The sequence below is a fragment of the Thalassophryne amazonica genome, chromosome 5 (genome assembly GCF_902500255.1).
Source record: "Thalassophryne amazonica chromosome 5, fThaAma1.1, whole genome shotgun sequence".
Taxonomy (NCBI): domain Eukaryota; kingdom Metazoa; phylum Chordata; class Actinopteri; order Batrachoidiformes; family Batrachoididae; genus Thalassophryne; species Thalassophryne amazonica.
Window position 1 is genome coordinate 54819121 of NC_047107.1, and position 24799 is coordinate 54843919.

The 24799-nt window shown below is 41.9% G+C and overlaps 1 protein-coding gene across 3 annotated transcripts in view; it reads left to right on the top strand.

The window, feature by feature from the left end:
- Positions 1–24799, top strand: part of emid1 (EMI domain containing 1) — a 328184-nt gene that overhangs the window by 70106 nt on the left and 233279 nt on the right. For all 3 annotated transcript variants that reach the window (XM_034170293.1, XM_034170296.1, XM_034170294.1), the window contains exons 2-3: positions 18055–18168; positions 19595–19698. In XM_034170293.1, coding sequence (XP_034026184.1) covers positions 18055–18168; positions 19595–19698 — 218 coding nt within the window. The remainder of the gene's footprint in view (positions 1–18054; positions 18169–19594; positions 19699–24799) is intronic.

The following is a 24799-nucleotide window of genomic DNA, read 5'->3' on the forward strand; positions in this document are numbered from 1 at the left end:
GTGTATATGTATGTGTGTATGTGTGTATATGTATGTATGTATGTGTGTATATGTATGTGTGTATGTGTGTATATGTATGTGTGTATGTGTATGTGTGTATGTGTGTATATGTATGTGTATGTATGTATGTGTGTATATGTATGTGTATATGTATGTGTGTATATGTATGTGTATATGTGTGTATATGTATGTGTATATGTGTGTATATGTATATGTGTGTATATGTATATGTGTGTATATGTATGTGTATGTGTGTGTGTGTGTGTGTATATTATGTCATTCAAAGCGCATATTAAATAAATATGTAGGATTGCTTTTTTACATTTGCGCAATATCTCTAAAATTAGAAAGGTCTTGTCTCAGAGTGATGCTGAAAAACTAATTCATGCATTTAGTTCCTCTAGGCTGGACTATTGTAATTCATTATCAGGTTGTCCTAAAAGTTCCCTGAAAAGCCTTCAGTTAATTCAAAATGCAAAATTCTTCTTACTTATAAGGTTTTGAATTATCAGGTCCCATCTTATCTTAGGGACCTCATAGTACCATATCACCCCAATAGAGCGCTTCGCTCTCAGACTGCAGGCTTACTTGTAGTTCCTAGGGTTTGTAAGAGTAGAATGGTAGGCAGAGCCTTCAGCTTTCAGGCTCCTCTCCTGTGGAACCAGCTCCCAATTCAGATCAGGGAGACAGACACCCTCTCTACTTTTAAGATTAGACTTAAAACTTTCCTTTTTGCTAAAGCTTATATTTAGGGCTGGATCAGGTGACCCTGAACCATCTCTTAGTTATGCTGCTATAGACCTAGACTGCTGGGGGGTTCCCATGATGCACTGTTTCTTTCTCTTTTTGCTCTGTATGCACCACTCTGCATTTAATCATTAGTGATCGATCTCTGCTCCCCTCCACAGCATGTCTTTTTCCTGGTTCTCTCCCTCAGCCCCAACCAGTCCCAGCAGAAGACTGCCCCTCCCTGAGCCTGGTTCTGCTGGAGGTTTCTTCCTGTTAAAAGGGAGTTTTTCCTTCCCACTGTCGCCAAGTGCTTGCTCACAGGGGGTCGTTTTGACCGTTGGGGCTTTTGCGTAATTATTGTATGGCCTTGCCTTACAATATAAAGCGCCTTGGGGCAACTGTTTGTTGTGATTTGGCGCTATATAAATAAAATTTATTTGATTTGATTCAGGAAGCAATTAGAGCTGTTTTCAGCAGCCAACTTGCAGAGAGAATGATTATTCCATTACAAAATAATTATTTTATATATGCAGCATCCAGCACAGAGCGCGTGGCAGCAGGTGGAACAAAGCACAGCAGATGGGATCTCACGACGACATGCGTGCATCAAAGTCGTGCAAGTGTCAGGGCACCTTTGACTATGGACAGATTTAAGAGCCTTTTATAAAACATGAATAAATATGAGAACATCATCGGCAGTTGGGGGAAAATAGAAAGTGACAGAGTGTTACTGGTGAGGGGCATGACTGTGAAACTGAACTCTCATCATCCTCTGCAGCTGAGGAAATTGTTGACAAAAAGTGTAATCTATCTGAGAGTTATAGCTGTGCTGCTACTAGGACTGGCATTGATATCATCAGAATCAATGTATTCACTCAAACATTTCCTAATACGACATTGATACAAGCAGCTGCATATCGATACATTAACTCTATTTTGTTGACACCAGCACAGTGTCACATTTTGATGCAAACTGTGTATTTTTGACCAAACATGTAACGAGTTGAGAAGCCCTGTTGCCTCACTACATGATATGTGGGTAAATGCTAACCATGACCACACCTTAAATATAACCAAAACATAGCTGAATATTCCCTGATGATGCTAGACTTGCAACTGTTGCACTAATTCACTATTGACCAATTTTTTAGGTTGTAAATAATAAGGGTCGCCACAGCGGATACAGCCAGAGCTGCATTGATATTTGGCACAGGTTTTATACCGGATCAGAATCAGAAGAAGTTTATTGCCATTGCCAGTGAACAGGATTCACAGACTAGGAATTTGCTTCGGTACAATGGTGCAACATTAAGAAGAGATAAAATGCTAAGATAAAATATAACGTGTCAAAATGAGATAAAATCTAAGATAAAAAAAAAGAAATATGAAATATGAAAGTCTGTGTGCAACAGAGAAACAGAAAAAACAGTGCAGTGGGAGGAGTGCAATTAAAAACCAAAGTACACTGTCTAAAGTGACCCGTGATAAAATGATGAAGTGACAGAGTTAAGCTTAAGGTGACTGAGTTATGAGGTGTTCATGAGTCTAACGGCAGAGGGGAAGAAACTGTTCTTATGGCGGGAGGTTCTGGTCCGGATGGACCGTAGACTCCTGCCCGAGGGGAGTGGTTTGAACAGACCGTGTGCAGGGTGAGAAGGGTCAGCTGTGATCTGACCTGCTCGGCCCAGAGTCCTGGAGACGTGTAGGTCGTGGAGAGATGGAAGGCTACAGCCGATCACCTTCTCAGCAGAGGCCACAATGCGCTGCAGTCTGTGTCTGTCCCTGGCTGTGGCCCCGGCATACCACACCGTGATGGAGGAGCAGAGGATGGACTCGATGATGGCCGTGTAGAACTGCACCATCAGCTGGACAGGCAGCTTGGCCTTCTTCAGCTGCCGCAGGAAGTACATCCTCTGCTGGGCCTTCTTGATGAGGGAGCTGATGGTTGACTCCCACTTGAGGTCCTGGGTGATGGTGGTGCCGAGGAAGCAGTGACAGTCCACAGTGGTGATGGGGCTGTTGGTGAGGGCGGGGGGGCTGTGGCTTTCCTGAAGTCCACGATCATCTCCACTGTTTTCTGAGAGTTGAGCTCCAAGTTGTTGCTGCTGCACCAGGTCACCAGCCGGTCCGCCTCCCTCCTGTAGGCAGACTCATCCCCATCCGAAATGAGTCCGATGAGGGTGGTGTCGTCCGCAAACTTGATGAGCTTTACAGAGTCGTGGCTGGAGGTGCAGCAGTTAGTGTACAGGGAGAAGAGCAGAGGGGAAAGGACACAGCCCTGTGGAGATCCTGTACTGAGAACCCGAGTGTTCGAGACATTTTTTTCCCAGCCTCACACGCTGACTCCGGTCCGTCAGGAAGTCTGTGATCCACCTGCAGGTGGAGTTGGGCACGTGGAGCAGAGAAAGCTTGTCCTGGAGCAAAGCTGGAAGGATGGTGTTGAATGCAGAGCTGAAGTCCACAAACAGGATCCTTGCGTAGGTTCCTGGGGAGTCCAGGTGCTGCAGGATGGAGTGCAGGGCCAAGTTTATGGCGTCATCTACAGACCTGTTGGCTCTGTAGGCAAACTGCAGGGGGTCCAGGAGGGGGTCGGTGATGGACTTCAGGTGGGATAAAACCAGGCGTTCGAAGGTCTTCATGACTACAGACGTGAGAGCCACAGGCCTGTAGTCATTAAGTCAAGTGATGCGTGGTTTCTTGGGGACTGGAACTATGATTGAGGACTTGAAACAGACTGGAACATGGCATGACTCCAGGGAGGTGTTGAAGATCCCTGTGAAGACTGGGGATACCCTTCCTGATTCAATTCCAATTTTACCTGGAGAAACACACACAGCCGCTGGTGTTCCAATGAGGTCTCCCATCCAAATACTAACGAGATCCTGCACTGCTTAGTTTCTGAGATCTGGCGGGATCAGGCTGACACAGAGCAGATCGGCTGCTTCACAAGCATTTAGTAATGCTTTACATTTGACTTTGAAATGCTGTGAGAGCAAAAGTTTTTAAGAAGACAAATATGACCTAAAATTTGTGCTGGAATCTGTCCTGTGGCTGTTGGTTAGGACTCTCATGTGCATTTCTCTCACTTGCATCACATTCTTTTCTGGATTTCTTCTATCCCGTGGGATCCACAGTGCTTTATACTTATCTTGCCCTTCCTTGTTCCCATGGGACGCCCCCCCTTCAGTGACCTTGTGATAAAACGACTCTCTTCTTTCCTCCTGTGTTCTTTCCTCCTTGGCGACTCACCACATCTATCTTTTGCACTTTGTCCCCCCGAGTATATTTCCCACAACCACAAATCTAGAGAAATCCTTTTACATTTTTATCCTTCTGTAGGTCAAATATATTTTTGATACTCTGACATTCTGTTCCCACAGTTTGTGAATGGCTGCATGGAGGGAAGTGAGAGTCCAGTTCTGTCCTGCACCATATAAAAGGGAGTTTTTGAGATGTTTCTCCTCACCGTCTGATCAGTATTTTGCCCTTGTTGACCCTCATGTCAGTTTACATGAGTTACAGCTGAGTTTCTGACTCCCTTCACAGCCAGCTGCTGGAAATTCACTACAGGACCTCAGCAGCATGATAAAGGTTTGCACAGCACAGGGGCTCAACTGAGTGCAGTAATTAGGATGAACATGTACTGTATAAGTTGTCTGTCAACACTTGGTTTTATTTAAATTTCAGCATGTTTTTGTTTCGACATAGTATTTTAGTGTGTTGTCCTTGGTAGCACTGAGAAACGGCTGGGATGAAGCTGGGATTTTTCCATTTTGTAAAAACTGAAGCCTTCTCTCTTCACTCTTGGCTGTTATGTGTGTGTGACTGCTTAATTATTTAGGGAACTTGGGCTCAGCATCTACGTGTCCACGTGTTCTCAGAGACCTGATAGTCACTGAGAGCCTGAATGGTGCTAGTGGCTTAGACACGTGACATCACCAATACGACTTTATGAAAAGGATAGTTAGTGACAGTGACAGATTGTGGAGCAAAGCTCTGAGTGCACGAAGCACCTGTCTAAATTGAAACCCTTAAAGCAAAGAATAGTCAGTCAGCTAGTGTGCTGTCATCCTCTGAAAGAAAGATGAAGAGCTTTAATCTTTTATATAAGTGGAGATAACAACCCTTTTAGCCCTTGTGCCAGAAGAAACATGTCATGAAAAAAAAATCAACTCTTCCTGATGAGCAAAAGCATTACAACCCCCCCCCCCCCCCCCCCCCCCCACACACACACACACTGATTCACATTATTTTGAGATGGTGTTTTTCCTCTATTACAAAACAAAAAATGAATGATTTGAATTGTGATCCTAACACATTATTACAACAAAACATTAACCATGCAGCGGGACGGCACTGTTTGGCCCTCAGAGGTAAAAAGCAGTTCAAATGCACAAATACCTCTATGATGCCAAACATCATAGAGGTACTTCAGCAGGCTTGCTGCGCTGTCTCAGGCCACTCAGTAAATGAAAACGGTGTCTATCCCCGCAAGCAGCTCAAACAAAAACATTGTCAGTGTCTGAAAGCTCGTATGAGATAGTGACTTCGGACACTAACAAAGATGACGACGTGACATTTATTTGGTGATCAGGTGACAGATTTGAGCCAAATTAGTCAAAAGCGGACTACAAAAGGGAGTATGTAAACAGAGACACTGACAAGACGGTAAGTGACAGGAATGGGATTCCCCACAACCTATCAAATGGACATTTATTCATTCATTATTCCAATTATGGGTTGTGGGGGAGCTGGAATCTATCCCAGCGGTCATACGGCGAGAGGTGGCATACTCCCTGGACAGGATATGTGTTTGACACAGGGCCAGTGGTCATTCATATTGATTAAATATTAGTTATTTAGTCATAAAAATAATTAATATTTATTGTATAAATAGGGAGCTAAATCCCAGGATTTTGCTACTGTTAACACCAGACTGGTCCACACACAAACAGGGATTATTTTCTTTTTAAATGAGAATTTCCACCTTCATTTTTCAAACAAATCTCATCTGTATAACCAGCCTTTTAAAAATATCTCCACATGAAAGCATCAGGTGGCTGAGGCGGCTGGAGAGTGGGCAGATTGGGACTGCGCTGTCCTGTTCCGAGCTGGTACCTCAAAGCAGGACTCCGCCTGTTCAAGCGGCACACTTTGGCTGTATCGGGCTTTCTGCATTGACAGCATGGGCCCCGATTTGCGTGTTCAATGCTGCTGTCGCAGACTGAATGGTCTGTCCTGCCTCCGCTGCGCATGTGTAATTTCAGAGCTCAGCAGCTCGTCTGAAACAGAGTCTCTTCACCCTAAGCGATCAAATGGATTAATGTGATTATTAGTCATTAGATGACAAGATAAAACCTCATAAATCATTCTAAAGTCAGTTTTAAGGAGAAACAATGCAATACTCACTAACGCTTTGAAATGACCGACTTGCAGTGAACGCATCAGCTAGCAGCTCGTGTAGCTGCGGCACCCTGATCACTTCCTCCGCCTTTTATGACAAAATATTGCTGAATTTATGTGGAAATGATTGTTGTACGAAAGCTTCAGATATCTCTCGCAGAGATAGATGACTGGAGTGCAGTTTGAAGCAGATACGAGGTGATATTCCGTGAACCGCGGCTGATGACGCATGCGCAGTGAAGGCAGGGCAGACCGATTTTTTTTTATGGGGGACATTTGGTCGGCGACACCGGGGCATTAGCAGTCAGAGACCTTGCTACAGAGGGCAGAGAATGCTCCAAAGGTAGTAGCAGGAGCAGCTCAACACCCCTGAAGAAGTGCTCCTATCAGAAGCCAGCAGGTATGATGGTCTGGTCTTTTCAATATACAGTGAGGAAAATAAGTATTTGAACACCCTGTGGTTTTGCAAGTTCTCCCACTTAGAAGTCTTGGAGGGGTCTGAAATTTTCATCTTAGGTGCATGTCCACTGAGACATAATCTAAAAAAAAAAAAAAAAAAATCTGGAAATCACAATGTATGATTTTTTTTAAATAATTTATTTGTATGTTACTGCTGCAAATAAGTATTTCAACATCTACCAACCAGCAAGAATTCTGGCTCTCACAGACCTGTTAATTTTTCTTTAAGAAGCCCTCTTATTCTGCACTCTTTGACTGTATAATTGCACCTGTTTGAACTTGTTACCTGTATAAAACACACCTGTTCACACACTCAATCAATCACACTCCAACCTGTCCACCATAGCCAAGACCAAAGAGCTGTCTAAGGACACCAGGGACAAAACTGTAGACCTGCACAAGGCTGGGATGGACTACAGGACAACAGGCAAGCAGCTTGGTAGAAGACAACAACTGTTATGATTATTTATTAGAAAGTGGAAGAAACACAAGATGACTGTCAATCTCCCCCGGTCTGGGATTCCATGCAAAATCTCACTTTGTGGGGTAAGGATGATTCTGAGAAAGCTCAGAACTACACAGGAGAACCTGGTCAATGACCTGAAGAGAGCTGGGACCACAGTCACAAAGATTACATTAGTAACACATGATGCTGTCATGGTTTAAAATCCTGCAGGGCAGCAAGGTCCCCCTGCTCAAGCCAGCACATGTCCAGGCCCATTTGAAGTTCACCACTGACCATCTGGATGATCCAGAGGAGGCATGGGAGAAGGTCATGTGGTCAGATGAGACCAAAATAGAGCTTTTTGGAATCAACTCCACTTACATGTTTAGAGGATGAGAACAACCCCAAGAAAACCATCCCAACCGTGAAGCATGTGGGTGGAAACATCATACTCTGGGGGTGCTCTTCTGCAAAGGGAACAGGACGACTGCACCATATTGAAGGGAGGATGGATGAGGTCATGTATTGTGAGATTTTGGCAAACAACCTCCTTCCTTCAGTAAGAGCATTGAAGATGGGTCATGTCTGGGTCTTCCAGCATGACAATGACCCCGAACACACAGCCAGGGCAAGTAAGGAGGGGCTCCGTAAGAAGCATTTTAAGGTCCTGGAGTGGCCTGGCCAGTCTCCAGACCTGAACTCAATAGAAAATGTTTGGAGGGAGCTGAAACTCCAAACCTGAAAGATCTACAGAAGATCTGTATGGAGGAGTGGACCAAAATCCCTGCTGCAGTGTGTGAAAACCTGGTGAAAAACTACAGGAAATGTTTGACCTCTGTAATTGCAAACAAAAGCTACTGTACCAAATATTAACATTGATTTTCACAGGTGTTCAAAAACTTATTTGCAGCAGTAACATACAAATAAATTATTAAAAAAATCATACATTGTGATTTTCAGATTTTTTTTTTTTTTTTTTTTTAGATTATCTCACAGTGGACATGCACCTAAGATGAAAATTTCAGACCCCTCATTGATTTCTAAGTGGGAGAACTTGCAAAACCTCAGGGTGTTCAAATACTTATTTTCCTCACTGTATATGTCAGAATTATTATATGCCCGAGTTTGGCATGTTGTTCTCTGTGGACCCCATTTACATTGGGGTTGGCAATGCAGCTCAAGTCTGATTCAGGCCAAAGCCATCTGAAACTGGATATGTTTTTCCTTAATCTCAATAGTGTTATTTGGATTTAAGGTGGAATATTTTCAATCCATGAGTTACCACATTGAATATGCTGTGCAACAAAGGTAGGAGTAATAAGCTGCAGTTTCACCTTACACCTATTCAGTCAATGTTTTATTTATTTAGTATTGTTGTTGTTATTGTTCTCATCAATATTCCATTAGTATATTTTTCAGTATTTATTATAGTTTAAATGCCTATAGTATTGTAATGGTGACCAAGACCAAAATAAACTTAACAAAAAAAAAAAAAAAAAATCTTAACAAAAAATTAATTCATGAATTTAAAGGACTTTGTTGGGAAAGTGTAGGTACACGGACCCACAACAGGGGGCGCAAATGAACGGACAATGGAGGAGGTCAAATAACAACACTTTACTGTTGTGAATGGGCACAACAAATACAACAGATTACAACAATAGACAAAAGCCAAATCACAAAAGGTGTCGTGTGGGCAGGCTCGAAGATAGGAGACGTCTGTCCAAATCAGAACCGGAACCACACGATTTCCTCCGCCACCAGACCCCGGGAATACTGGAGCCGCCAAGTCCCGAACTCCCAGGTGGCCACTGCCTCCGCGTGTCGGACCTGGTACTGCTGGCGAGGAACAAAAAACAATTAAATGTGGGCACGTTTGCACCCAGCAATCCACACGGCAGGAAACTACCTCCACCTCTCGTTGGAAAGAGTCAGTTAAACAACGCACAAAAGTCACAAAAGATCACTGTCAAACAGTCAGCTGAGTACGTTACCTTCCAGGTAGAACGATATCTCGGCAAAGAGGTGGAGACGTCCTCCTGCTGATGTACCCCTGCTGATCGGATGATTGGTAACAGCTGTTGCAGGTGATGCGTGACAGCTGTCACCCTGGCTGCTCCTGTGAGGCGGCTGCGCCCTCTGGTGCCTGGAGCCCGCACTCCAGACAGGGCGCCCTCAGGTGGTGGGCCAGCAGTACCTCCTCTTCTGGCGGCCCACACAACAGGACTTACCTGTATTATAAAAGCCAAGTGTGTGTGTGTGTATGCGTGCATGTGTATGACTTCAGTCACAGAGAAACTGGGCAAAGCTGACTTTTCATGTTTGGTATGCTTATGTATTTTGGGTCAAGAATGAATGCTGAGAAAACAAAGTTAATAGGACTAATATTTTTGGAGAAATTAGCGATAATAGCTAACAGTGAACAATGGACAGTGTGCTGCAATGCGCAGTGTAGGGCTGCAGCTATAGAATATTTTTGAAATAGAGTATTCTAGCAATTATTTAATTGATTAATCAAGTAATTGGCTAAAAAATACTTTTGCTTTTTTAAACAACATCAATAGTCCAGGGATCTCCTGAATGGCACAGTGTAGTTGCGCCATCACGCAGATTGTCAAATTTAGTGTATTGCTTTCTACTTTCCTAGGTAATCACTTATTTTTTCACATCCTTACAAGTTTAGGATCTTTCCCAGTGTCAGGAGCTCAGCATTCCCCTGACACCGGAGCGTAAGCACAGGTGGTCGGTGTAATCCTCAGTCAGTCAGGCTGCACGTGAACGTGAGCACAGCCTATGAAAAACTGGGCTCTGGAGTGCAGCTTTTCCACAAAAGCCGCACTGATAAATTCACTCTGCACCCTTTTGATGAAAACTCTGATCAAATCCGAATAAAGGCTGTTTTTGAATAAATTTGATTGACTTAAAGTGCACGTAAAGCAGAGAGCAGCCAACTCCAAACAGGCAACAGTGGACAGTTCCTTACCACTGTCGCCTGTGTTTGGTCTAGAGCTTGTTAAGGTTAGACCTTACCTGTGTGAAGTGCCTTGAAGCAGCTTTGTTGCGATTTGGCGCTGTATCAATAAATGAAATAAATTGAATACAAACTGCAAAACTGTTGCTTGTTCCCATGTTTGGTCACTAATTTGCATCTCCAACTGCTCTCCAACAGTTGTGTCCAGTGAGATGCTACCCTTAGCATTCCTGGAGTGATGTTACATGCATCCTCTAGTTCAGGGGTGGGCAATCATGTGCCATGAAGGGCCGAGACCCTGCAGGTTTTCCTTGCTACCAATCACCTCAGCAGGTGATTTCATTAATGATCAGGTGTTTATGCTCAAGAGAGAAGCTAATCAGCAACCCACCTGCTGAGGTGATTGGTTGCAAGGAAAACCTGCAGTGTCTCGGCCCTCGTTGCCCACCCCTGCTCTAGTTCAACGGGAAGCCCAGAATTTCATATGGAAAATTTTATCAAAATGCCAGTCCATTTATAGCATGTTTAGTTTATTATTTTGGACTTAGTACCTTCTGTACAATCTTGTTTTGTAAAGCATAAAAAAAATGTAATTTGCACTTTAAAATTACACTCTTTTACAGTCACTGTTCTTATTGGTACAGGTAATGACTGTCATTTGAGTCACTTGGGAAATTGCAAGCCAGTGTTTTTTGTCGTTTTCTTCAGTGAACTTGAAGTGGTTTGTGCTTCCTCTTTGGTAATTGCGGTGTATAAAGGAGGAAAACCATAAAATCCATCCAGACTTCCCCTGCTTTTTACCAGCTGGTGGCAATTTTAGTTGTTTCCAGGTGAAATCCTTCTGTGAGAAAACTGATCTTTATCTGTTGGGTAAAGATCATTACATACTACCACAGAGTCAACATACACAATAAACCTCCCACGTTCAACATCATACAGGGAGGAGGTACGCCCAACAAAATGTGTAATGCTGGCAATCTGACATCACCAGCAATCTTGTGCTGATTGGTCTCCTGTGTACTGATGTCAGTTGGCCAGGCATGTTTTTTTTTCTTACATGCTCATCTTAGAAATTTTCACATTGTTCTTTCACGGATAGAGACAAGTCATCAGCAAAATGAAAAAATGGATCATAATGAGTAAAAATACTAAACTTGTAAATAGTTCCTTGCCTAACATGATCTTTATATGACAGCTGTTTGTCCTCCTTCCCCCAAGTGCAGTCAGTTTGAAACACATCGCACAGCAGAGACTCCTTCCCTTTGGTGTAACAGACACACAGGCATCTACAGGACAAAGCAACAGTGTGTGAACCCCTCTCCTTCCAAAAAAACCCATTTCCACCGAGCCATCTGGTCAGTACAGCACGCTATTTTGTAAAGTTTCCACATCCAGATTTAGGAATGGGTACCAAAATAACCGACTCATACACGCCATTTTTCAGCATCCTCCAGCTGGGGTCCCACAATTGTGGACCGGTTACAAAAGGAAGGCGCTAACTAGCTGCTGCCCATTGATTGGCTCAACTGCTAAAGTGAAACTTGCAGTCCTCATGCGAACAGTTCAGACTGGTTCAAATATTAAAACCATTCACACACTGGGTAAATATAAAGTCTTAATCTTACCTGTTACATTGTTTCAGTCAGATTCATCATCACAGCCTGACGAAAACGTATCCACATAAAGCATACTTATTTTTGAAAACGTGTGACAACAGCCTTGTCGGGGCTGAAGAAACGTAGCGTTTTAAGGGAAGTCCCTCTGTGTTTCTCAGCCTGAAACAGAAGACAATGGTGCTTTGTACCACAACAAGAAAATTAACTTATTTTAAAAGTTGAAAGAGTCACAGCGCCTCATTCATTCACGCTAGTGTTTACCACAGGCATCAGCCAACTCTTCAGCATTCTGCACATGATGAAAATAAATCCCATGATCCACCAATGATGGGTCATGGTGATGATCTAGTGGTTAAGGTGTTGGGCTTGAGTCCAGAAGATCATGGGTTCAAATCCCCGCCTGACTGGAAAATCACTAAGGGCCCTTGGGCAAGGTCTTTAATCCCCTATTGCTCCAGGTGTGTAGTGAGCGCCTTGTATGGCAGCACCCTGACATCAGGGTGAATGTGAGGCATAATTGTAAAGCGCTTTGAGCGTCTGATGCAGATGGAAAAGCGCTATATAAATGCAGTCCATTTACCAAGAAAAAAATGAAATAAAATAAAATTTAAAAAATATTGGATTACTGTTTGTTTGGCCTCCGTGTTGAGGCAGAGTGAGGTTGTGCAACAGCGTATGCACTTTCGATGACATGCATATCAACATCTACATGCTCCATCTACCAAACAAATGGTAGTGCTGGCAGTGGAAATGCAAACCAAGCCAACTTAACAATTCCGACCCGTGCCATACTGACCTGGACTGCTCGGTGGAAATGAAGCTTAAGGTGCCTATGTAGTAGCTTTTTTTGTGTTGTGGTGTTTGACTCCTCCCACTCACTCCCCTCGGGACACAAATTCACAATCTCTGGCATTGCACAGTGACTGCTGCTCCGTTACACCTGATACCATTTGCCAATTAGGTTTTTTTTATTATTTGGGTCAAAGCAAAACAGTTATATATTTAAAGCAACATGTTCTCATGATGGTTTTTGTATAATATACAATTAGTAAAGCAGGACATTTTGCACAAATTCTTACCAATTTCCATATCCATGTGCAACGCACATTTAATGTTTAATGTTCAGAATCCTACATTAAGGTTAGGGTTAGAATAACAATAAGATGAATGTCTGCTCTTTTTTTTTTCAAGGCAGAAACCCTGTTACTGTATTTGCACATCAGAGTGCCCAGTTGCCTGGACTTTGCTGCCTGGTGCCACACAAACCATCTACAGCTCAACACCTCGAAGACAAAGGAGCTGGTCATGGACTTTGGGAAGTCCCAGACGAAGTACGCGACCAGTTCTGATCGAGGGAGCTGAGGTGGAGGCTGTGGATTCCTACAAGTACCTCTTTTTTCATATTTTGAGAGGGTTTTTTAAATTAGATTTTTAAATAATGAAAAATCATTTCAACTTTTCCCTCAAACTTTTTGTTTGATTTTAAGGTGACTGACCTTCTTGTGAATCAACAAAGGGCAGGGAAAATGCTGTTTTTTTTCCAATTAAATGACTTGATTAATTGTAAAAAGAAGAAATCTGATTCATTTGTGATATAAGTAATAGCTGAGTCACAGGAAAGATTGATATCTCTCCACACTGTGCACTCGCTCACTGGTGTCTGTGCGGCTGCCACCGCATGTGGTGATTATTAATGGGAGCTGGTTCACAGCTGCTTCGCATCCTCTGCCTTTAGCACTTTATTTTAATGTAAACACGCCCTCACACAAACATATGGTTTCACATATTGACAAACAGACTTTGGTGGGATCACCCTCCCACTCTTGCATACACTTTGGCAGCAGAACACACAAAGTGTAGTTTGCGTTACAAGGCGTACAGCCCCTTTGTGGTTTCTACTGAGAGTCCCCTCAACACACTTAGTGTTTATTGTACAAATGCAGCCTATAGTAATTGGTTTTCATGTTTTGCCTCAAGCTATAACCACATAATGTCATCTCTGTATTTGTGCTGTTTTGTTGTTGTTGTTGGATGGACCAAACAAAGGAGTAATTGGACTTTTTGCTGGTGCTTCATTGTCTGCATGATGTGTGAGTGTGTTTGTGTGAATGTGAGGCATAATTGTAAAGCGCTTTGAGCATCTGATGCTGATGGAAAAGCGCTATATAAATGCAGTCCATTTACCATTTCACCATTGTTTATGACCTGTTGATTATGGATGTCTGAGCTAAAAGTTGTAATACTGTTCACAGATAGGAAACACATCAGTAAAATAAAAAATTGATCATAATGATGAGGAAAAATCTTGAACTAGTCAAACAGTTCAGCATTATTTGCTGGTACATGCCTGCTTGACATACATTTAAAGTAGTTTGTGGTTAATTGGACAGACATCTTGCATTGTGACTTATGCGCTAGGTTTAAATTTGTATTTTAATTTTGTCCTCACTACGATGTTTTATGTATGTTATGACTGCACTGTTAAATTTTATGTCTTGTGTTGCTGATTTTATGATGTTGTCCAGCACTTTGACATTTTTTTTTAATCTAGTTTTAGTTTATTTATTTATTTATTGTTCTTTCTGGCAGATAATGCTGTCTAGATCAAATATCTCCTGCCACAGAATCAGTTAGTTCAGAACTCAGAACTAGGGTTGGTTATCAAGAACTGGTTCTTTTCAGGAAATGATTTGATCCACCGATATCAATAGTCTTTTTGCTTAACGATTCCCTTATCGGCCCTTTAGAGCGGCCGTTGTTTTTGAGGGTGTTTGTCAAGAAAATGATCATTTCTCTGTTGATTACAGACCCTGCAGCGGCTCTGTATTCAACAGCTTCTGCAGCGCGACTCCACTTTGAAGCTTGAACCAACGAAGCAGTGCGTCAATCCACTGGCTCGTTGGTTTTTTGATTCGCTGCTCTTCAGAAGTGGCAAGTCTGCTTCTTAACCCCTCTCAAAGCCATTAAAATGTCAATCATGAGTCACTTTTGTGTGTATTAAAGTCACTAACTGGGACTCTTGTCTTGTTGCAGTCAAGAAATGAGAATTGTCCTCCGTTCCATTGGCACAGCTCCAAACGCTCAGAATTAATAACTTCAAAACGAATTGCCGCTTCAAATAAAATAACATCTCTTTCCAAATGCTGTAATACAGACAATAAACTACAATCGACTAAAATGTTTTTTCCTCCCAAAATGAGACGTCCTGCATTCTTTATGAATTAGATCCTGACGTGCAGCACAGCCAGCTGCAAGAGCTCAGCTCAGATGTATGGAAAGACATTTGTGCCAATAATGTCTGAAAGGAAATACTTTTGACAAAAACTACCGATTTTGTTTTTCTATTTAAGTCCAGAGATCAAGGATCCACCATGTAGAGTTTATTATGTTTTTCTATTTAAGTCCAGAGATCAAGGATTCACCATGTAGAGTTTATGTCCAGAGTTTAAGGATCCAGTGACCAATTTCATATTTATTTACTTTAAGACTCAATAAAACGTTGTTGACATAGAAAACCTGTAAAGCCTACTTTTACTACACAGAAAATTCACAAGTGGTATAGATAAGGGAATCGATAAGGAATTGGATTGATAAGTGGAATCGTTAATGGTATCGATATCGATAAATTCTTATCAATACCCATCCCTATTCAGGAATAAACCTGCTCTAATTATTACATTTGTACAATTCTGGTGAATGCAGCCCACTCGAGTAAAGTATACTGGAGAGAATTTATGCTGAATGACATAAATTTCAGGTTGAAACCATAACATGAAAAATACAGTACAGTTGTATGTTAAAGTTTGGCCACCCCTGATGATTTCCATGATTTTCCTTCATAAATCATTGGTTGTTTGGATCAGCAGTTTCAGTGAAATATATCATATAGCAGACAGTGATATTTGAGAAGTAAAATAAAGTTTATAGGAGTTACAGAAAGTGTGCAATAATTCTTTTAACAAAACTAGGCAGGTGCATAAGTTTAGGCACCCCAACAGGAAAAAAACTTCAATATTTAGTAGATCCTCCTTTTGCAGAAATGACAGCCTCTAAACGCTTCCTATAGCTTCCAGTGAGAGTCTGGATTCTGGTTGAAGGTATTTTGGACCATTCTTCTTTACAAAACATCTCAGGTTTGTTGGTTTCTGAGCATGGACAGCCCACTTAAAATCACACCACAGATTTTCAATAATATTCAGGTCTGGGGACTGAGATGGTCATTCCAGAACATTGTACTTGTTCCTCCTACATGAATGCCTTAGTAGATTTTGAGCAGTGTTTAGGGTCGTTGCCTTGTTGAAAGATCCAGCCCTGGCACAACTTCAACTTTGTCACTGATTAATATAATGAGTTGGAATTGTGTGAGTCCAGACCTCAACAGTTTTTTTTTTTTTTTAGAAGAAGAACTCAACCCTTTTATTTTCTGTTAATTAGGCAGCAGTCTTGTTTGAGGGTGGGCGCCAAAGGGTTAAAATATGATGCAATAATCCTGCATCCGGGGACAGCCCTTGAGTTTTTGGGCAAATTACACAGCAAACAAAGTGAAAATGCAAAGAAAAAGTGGATATGTGTTGCATTTCATTTATGCCCCGGAAGACAAACATGTCGAGGTGGTTGTGCAGGTGAGAGAACACAGCTACTCTGGCTAGGTATGTAGGCTAAGACTTGCTGACTGCACTGACGCTCCCCATCCAACCTGATGGAGCTTGAGAGGTGCTGCAAAGAGGAATGGGCAAAACTGCCCACAGATAGTTGCGCCAAGCTTATGGCATCATATTCAAGAAGACTTGAGGTTGTAATTGCTGCCAAAGGTGCATCAACAAAGTACTGAGTAAAGGGTGTGAATATTGTCATGTACGTGTGATTTCGTAGTTTTTTTTATTTTTAATACACTTGCAAGAATTAAAAAAAAAAACTTCTTCATGTCATCATTATGGGGTGTTGTGAGTAGAATTTTGAGGGAAAAAAATGAATTTGCTCCATTTTGAAATAAGGCTGTAACATAACAAAATTTGGAAAAAGTGAAGCGCTGTGAATACTTTGTGGATGCACTGTAGGAACATGTTGAATGACTGAAACATTTTAAAACTCACCGTATGATGAAGCTGCTGAAGTTTCATCAAATTGATCAGATGCATGCTGCTAAACACTGGCTTCTTGTTTCGAATTTCAGCCTGCACAACTAGTTTCAATTCAAAACTTCAGTTCAAAGCTTTGATTCCAAGCTTGGAATCCTTCAGTGCAATTTCCTGCAATCTTTACAACCTACCTTGATATCTAATGTTATCAAAGGTTCTTGTTTTGAATTTAGCCAGCAAAATGTTCAGAGTCAAAGCTTTGAAGTATGCTTCAAAATTCAAAAGAATGCTTCATGCTGATCTTTGCTTTTAAATCTGAGTCACGTGATGAATGCAAAAGCACAATGATGACATAAGAGAAAAAGCTCTGTATCTTGGACTTGGAGCACAAAAGCTGTGATGGTTATTAGCGTACCAATAATTTTTTTCAGAAAGAGAAACGGGGGGTGAATGAAACTCCTGTGCTTGGCGTAAATGATTTGTTCACTGTTCAATAAAATTTGATCGAAAAACATGAAAAATGATGCCAGTTGGTCCGGGACACACAGGCCTGTGTCAGTAAGGGAAAGCTTGATGCTCATCTTAAAACTCAGCCTCAGGTCACATGATTGTGAAAAGTTTGCAATCTTCCATAGACTTTCATATGACCGGTGATCCAACCAGGAAGTGTACTTTACACTCATTTACCGAAATTAAACTAAACAATTAAATTAAAACACTAGACTGCAACGATGGAACAAATTTAAATGCATACTGAGACTGACAGGCACGTTCTCAGCAAACCATACTTATTTCTTATTTATTCATGTTGTCACATATTTCCTTTTCTTAATATTTTGAGGGGGCGGTGCCCCAAAGCCACCTAGTGACCAGCCACCCTTGTTTTTTCAGGTTCCTTATAGTAAATCCTTATCATTTCTTCTGAAGCGCCTTTAAAAAAAAAAAGGCATTGGGCACTCTCTAATCTCTGCGTGGGACTCTGTCTTCTCTGTCTGTTACCTTGTGAGTGACTTTAGCTCTTGTCAAACCCACAAAGCCCAGTGTTAAGGGAAGTGTGTTGATAGAGTAAAAGCTGCAAAGTAAATACAGCTTACAATGGACTCCTGAATATCTCATGGCTGATTAAATCTGTGTAAACACCATAAAAGAGTTTCAAAACAAAAGTGTTGGAGGAGAGAATGAAAATCACTGTGTGGACAGCATCATGTTGAAATGGATAAGTACGAGTGTGACTCATATAGTGTGACTGTGCTATTTGCTGTGAAACGTTTAAAATGTTCTTTAAAAAAATTGTAAATTGCAATGATCTTGTTTTCATTGCTTTATTCTGCAATTTCTGCATATGTCTCTTAGGAACTGGTGTCCTCATACGGTCACGAAGACAGTGACCTGCCAGGTGCAGAATGGGACAGTTCTTCACCGGGTCTACCAGACATGCCGCTGGCCTCAGGGATGCACAGGAGGCAGGTGAGAATGGCACACACCTGCAGCCAAGGAATTGGTGCTGCTCTGAGCGCACCTGATCCTGTCAGATCTCAGAAGTGAAGCAGAGTAGGTCCTGATTAGTACATGTCTGGGAGACTGTTTGGTAACAGATGTTACCAAACAGGTTTGCACAGGTTTCTCCATCTAGAACTGGAGTTGTGTCAGAAAGGTTAGCTTCGTTATTTGTTGTTGAAGTTCAGTAAGACATTTAAGATTCTCCTTAAAATGCCACTTACCTACTGTAAGTGTCATGTTGCCTCAGTATGAGTACACAGGAGTGCATCATGGAGACACTGGACCAGGAGAGAGTGAAATCCAGGTGCTGATTATTTGGATGAGCAGCTGAAAGACAGTGAAGAAGGATAAAGGTGCAGACTAATACAGGAAGTAAGAACATCAGAAAGACAGATACACCAAAGGGAAACCGGCTGTGTCCCAGTTCAGGGGCTGCATCCTTTTTAGGCTACAATCATCAACCACATGTGCCATAGGGGAGTGACTATGAACAGCCTAGTTTTTACTTTACCAACACTCGTGTGTAGGCACTGTCTGTGGCTGTGTCTAAATTCAGGGGTCACTTCCTTTGAAGGCTGCATTCTAGGAAGATCTGGCCTTCTGAGCCCGCTGGAACAAAGGTTCCTTGGAACGTGGATGATGAATGCAGCATTCTTTCCTCTGAAAACAAAGGATACATCAAGTGTATTCTTTGCAGCCCAAACAACCCCAAGTGTCATTGTGTGAGGTTTTTTTTTTCCCAAGACAAAATGTAATGTTAAATAAATCAGTAATGTTAACAGGTAAATTATAAATATGCATTGAATAATTATTGCTAAACTACAGGTTATACCCACTACAATAGCTTGTTGCATGCAAGCATTGCGAGGTGATGGGGTTGGGCCAGATTAAGATGTTCTCAAAATGCTCCGTGGGCTACACCTTCTCATTTCAGAATTGTTGGTTTCATAGAATGTGGCCTTCACAGGATGCTGCACCTGATTTGAGAGACAGCCACAGACTGAGTACTTACACATGAGTGTGGGTAAAGTAAAAACTGCAGAGGTGAGACTGAAGACATGAAGACACCTGTTTTCTGGGGGATAGATCAAAGGCATTTTTGTAAAATGTAAAGGTAACAAATTCCTTATCAGTGCATATTTTTGTAGATATGGCTGCTTCAGCTTTTATTTGACACATATATTGTAATGAAATTAAGACAGGGAACAGTGAGAGAAAGTTATAGCTTGGGGTTACCCAGTCTCAAACCTGGGATTCCTGCAAACTACATCCTGCAGCAGCCATCTTAGCCACCAACACACCAATCAGCTTTACCTGTGTGCTGTCATTATTATTATTATTATTATTATTATTATTATTTTATTTTTTCATTCTGTTTTTGTATCTTGTTCAGCTACAAGACCGTAGTTAGGCCTTCGTACAAACTGGTATACCGCACTGTGACCTCTATGGAATGGAAATGTTGTCCAGGATTCAGCGGCGCCACCTGTGAAGAACGTAAGTCAAGTCAAACAGAGGTTTTAAGATTTTGCTGCCTAAAGCATTTTGAGAAGCAAGCTGACAGGACAGCTTTGGTATCTCTCTGTCAAGCCTTTTTTACAAATTCACATGTTGTCAGGGAATGATCTGCTCCTGAGGGAGAGAGCAGAATATGAGATTACAGCCATGAGGCTGAATGCAGGAAAAGCTGTCCCCCTCAGAACCTGGCAACATAAAAAAACAGGGTGCATGATACAAGACCAAAGAGGCAGTAATTGTAGTGTGCTGCAGAAGGCCCCTGAAACAAAGTAAATAGTAAGAGATGAATAAAAGACATCTGACTACAAGTCTGTTTCTATTTTATCTGCCAAGCAATCTAAAAGGCTTCTCCTGTGTCATGTACAAAGATTTTCACAGCAGGTGTTGCTCATAAACACAATGTTTCTGTGCATGATGTTAAAATATTTTCCATTAGCCAATTTATGTCATCATGTATCTTAAAAGCAGATATTAAAGTTTGTAGCCAAAAGAAAAACCTACATGCACTAAAGTTTTGCACAGTGAAGCAAAATCATCAAGTACTCAAAAGAAGCAAGCTGTTTTTGTGCCTGTCACTTTAACTGCAAAGGACCTGCAGCTTGACTTCATCTGTCTGTCTCTGTCCTACAGACTGAGCGGGCATGGTACACAGCACACACCAGTTGGCATGTCTCCCCTAACAATAAGGATTACAGATACGGATTTCTGTGACATAAGCTGCATCAATCTAAAACAAGTGGTTTAAATTTATCTTCACACGCTGTCATAGAATTGTAAAAGTTTAGCATGAAACCAGAACCGTATGTCAGAATAAAAGGTAGATTAAAACTGACTTTTTGGATTATGACCCATTTAAAGCACGACTTTCCATAAGTCTGACTCTCTCTTATTAGACACAAGAACCTTCGCCATTTTCCGGCTGATTCTTCGATTTAGTTTTAATGTGTTCTTTATAAGAGTCGCTGTGGTACATAAGGGCTGCTTCTTTTGTGTGGTTTTGAGTTTTATAGTGCAGCTGGAACGAACTCAGTCTTTATCCACTTTATGTGCTGTGCTCACGCTGCTGTTTTCATTTTTGGACTACAGTAGCTGCACACCACACAGACACTCCCAGAGTCTAATGGCTTTGCTCGACACTGGCCCCCGTCCTCGGCAGTCTGGGGGAAATGGGTGGAGCATCTGTTTGTGTCGGGACCTGACTGGGTGTAACATAAATTGTTAAACTTTGTGACACAGAAGACAATAAAGGTTTACACTGGTTAAAGTGGTCACTTTTTTTTTTTTTACTGAGACTCCTAAATGCTTCCACTATTAGGTGAGCAAGCAGCAGGCCTCATTCTTCTGCTGCAGTCTGAGGAATTACTCACCAGTGTCTGCACCATGAACACTGTTTGAGACTAACTCTGAATTTGTTTTTCACGTTACTTCACTCTTAAAGTAAAAACAAACTAGAGGAACACACATTCAGACAAACAAAGAATTATCTAATTAAGTTGTTGCTGGAGGAGATTCCAGTTCAGTTGTCATGGCAGCAGGGGGCTGTCGACCCAGCTGGGATGCTGGGATTAACCACTTATCTGAGCGTCATTCCGCGTGGCTCAGATCACAGACGGCGATGAGTGCAAGTGACAGGTCCCATTCACAGGGCCTTTACCCTGCAGCACCATGAACCATGTCCAGGGCCACCGGGGCTTTGTGGTGCTCCTGCCGCGTGGGCAGAACCTCTTGCCAGCACAGACTGTGAAACCCTGCTGCTGGCTGCCTCATTCTCTGATTTAAGAAGTAAAAGCTCAACACACTGTCAAAGCTGGAGACTGGATTTGCACTAAATCTGTTGCCATAGTGTTGCCAAGTGAAGCTAAAGCTACACTTACAGTTAAAACAGTTCGTTTCGTGCGTGTGCGTGCATGTGCGGCTCTATCTGTGGACTTCCACCTGTTTCTTTGAGGGCATCCAGACATCTGTAGCAAATTTTAATAAAAAAAAAAAAAAAAAATCTTATTTTTTATGTGTTGTTTTTTTTTTTTTTTGGTACCTCTGAAGAATGGACCAGCTGTGTTACTTACTATCAATGTCCAATACAGCCAGAATAAGACACGCCCACTCATGATGTCACCACAGTTTCCACTTTAGATCCTGCTGTTTTCTGTGAATAAACCTTCTGGTTCAGGACTTCCGCTTACGTCATGGCCGAGACGGACAGCTAATTTCTCAGCTCCGACTGACCCATTAAAATAGCTGATTAAAAATTAAGAACAGATAAATGAGCACAGGACCACAAGACAAGGTAATTTCAGCCATGAGTTCGACTCAAAAAACAACGCGAAAAGACACGAGAGGAGGAAAAAATGAGGACGGTAAAGCTGGCCCCAAGCAGCTAACGTTAGCCGAGGCTACGCCATTGAAAAATACTGGGGAGGCTACTGCTGAGCCCGAGATGCTATCGGAGCTTCGCAAGCTCCGACAGGAAAATAAAGACTCTTTTGGTGATTTAAAGACTTCTCTTTCAAGGCTGGAATCCACTATGGATGATTTAAAACAACGAACTGCGGGGCTTGACAAGAGGCTGGGGGACACGGAGGAAAGAGTGAGTGCTGTCGAGGACAGATGTATGCAGCATGAGAAGGCACTGAGCTACCTGCTAAAACAAGAAGCTAACCTCGCTGTTAAATGCGATATGGAAAACAGACTCCATCGTAACAACATAAGGCTCTATGGTATACCAGAAGGGGCTGAGAAAGATGACATGATGAAGTTTGTAACTGATTTTTTTTTGTACAACTCGCTGGAGATACAAGAAGGTACGGAGATCAAACTGGAAAGTGCACACAGAGCCCTGGGCCCAAAGCCCAAAGATGCTGCTGCGGTCCCGCAATCAATCATAGTTCGTTTTCTGAACTTTAAAGTGAAACAGTCAGTGTTGCAGCAGGCATGGAAGCAACGAAATGCGGAGTTCCAGGGTCACAAGGTCTACTTTGATCAAGATTACTCCGCTGAGGTGCAGAGGAAGAGGAAAAAGGTTCAAGAGGTAATAAAAAAGCTGAAAGAGAAGAACATCAAAGCCCAGTCACCCTACCCAGCCCAGCTGAGAATCTTTTTGGACAAGGGCATCAAGCAGTTCCCCTCACTACTGGAGGCACAGTCAACTCTGAGAGAGCTGGGCGTGGAGGCAGTGATGGAGGAGTGGGATGTACTGGAGAGGGAGCTGGTTCAGGACGGGTGGACAACTTGGAGCGGGCGGAGAAAGAACCAACAACTTATCCCAGCAGAAATAAGATTGCTAATCTGCGGAGGCAATAAAGATTCCAGGCTCACAGGTTCTGAGTAAAAAGGGTGACCACAGCAGAAGTAAAATTGGGTATTTGTAGGGACTGATTGTAACAAGTTAATATCTCATTTATCGGGTAATTGCAAGGGACAGATTTGTTTTCGGCTATGATCTTGTGACTATACTATATTTTGTGGACAGGGTTCTTTGTAGGGGTGAGGGGACAGAACTCTGTTTATTTTGATAAACTCGCAGCCTCTAATGCGATGTTTCCTGGATGATCGTTGCTACAGCACTCAGTGCAACCAGCCCGGAGAGCTATGGCTCTCTGCCCGAGAGTCATCGGGAGTGGGAAGCCCTTTTGGTTAAGGTTTATTTGTTCAGTTCTCATGGGCTACCTACTGGATTTTTGGAAGTCTACATATTTTTTTGGTGTGATTTCTTGTTTATCAAGGTTCAGCGGCTCTTTGCAAAAGATGTTTGCCTTTTTTTTACTGTTGGTATAAATACTAGCTATGGACAGTATAAACATTGTTAGTTATAACATAAATGGGGTCAATCATCCTATAAAAAGGAAGAAAATTATGTCACAGTTGAAGAGGTTAAATTGCTCAATTGCTTTACTTCAGGAGACCCACCTCAATGACAAGGAACACAAGAAACTCAAGAGGGACTGGGTCGACCAAGTATTTAGTTCAGCTTGTGAAAAGGGTAGTAAAAGAGGGGTGGCTGTTCTGTGCCATAAAACTCTGGAGCTTATCGTTGAAAGAACATATGAAGATAACAATGGTCGTTATATTATGGTTGTGGGGACAATTGGGGAAATTAGGACAACAATTTTAAATTTATATGCACCGAATGAAGATGATACGGGATTCTTTAAAGAAATTTCAACAATTTTAACTAAGCATGGGGAAGGATACTTAATTGTAGGGGGGGATTTTAACTGTGTATTGAATCAGAAGTAGATAAACAACCGTTTGAGCAGGGATATTTTTTGAGGAAAGCAAAAGTTTTGCGCGATATGGTAGAAGAGTTAGGCTTAGTAGATGTATGGTAGTACAAACACCCGAAGGAGAGAGACTACACTTTTTTTCTAAGGTCCATAATAGCTACTCCAGAATTGATTTGTTTTGTGTATCGAGAAAGGATGCTTATACTGTTGTGAATTGTCACATAGATCCCATAACAATATCAGACCATGCTCCAATAGTGATGTCAATAAGGTTAGAGAACGATAGAAAAATTAAACCTTGGAGACTGAACGATCTTGAACGATCCAGATGTAGTTCAGAAGATAAAGCAGGAATGGAGGGACTATATGGAACATAATGACAATGGAGAAGTTTCAGTCTCTACTTTATGGGAAGCTGCAAAAGTGGTGTTAAGGGGTAATGGATTGCTCTTTCATCTAAAATAAGGAAAGACAGAGAGAAAGAACAGAAAAGATTAGAAGACTGTATAGCGGATCTAGAGAAAGAGCATAAAAAGACAAATAATGAAAATATCTTGAAATCTCTAACCCTAAACAGACAGGCACTGAACAACGTATTGACATATAAGGCGGAGGGGGCCTTGCGGTTTGCTAATCAGAGATACTATGAGTCCGGAAATAGGGCCAATAGGTTACTGGCGTTTCAGTTACACAAAGCGCAGGCAAACCGTACAGTGGCTAGGATAGTGAACCCTTTTTCAGGAAAAGTTGTATCACACCCTAAAGATATAGCCGAGGCATTTTTAGTTTATTATGAGGCACTGTATGACTCACCTGAAATAGACAACAAAGCAGAAAACCTATTGGGAAAAATTAAG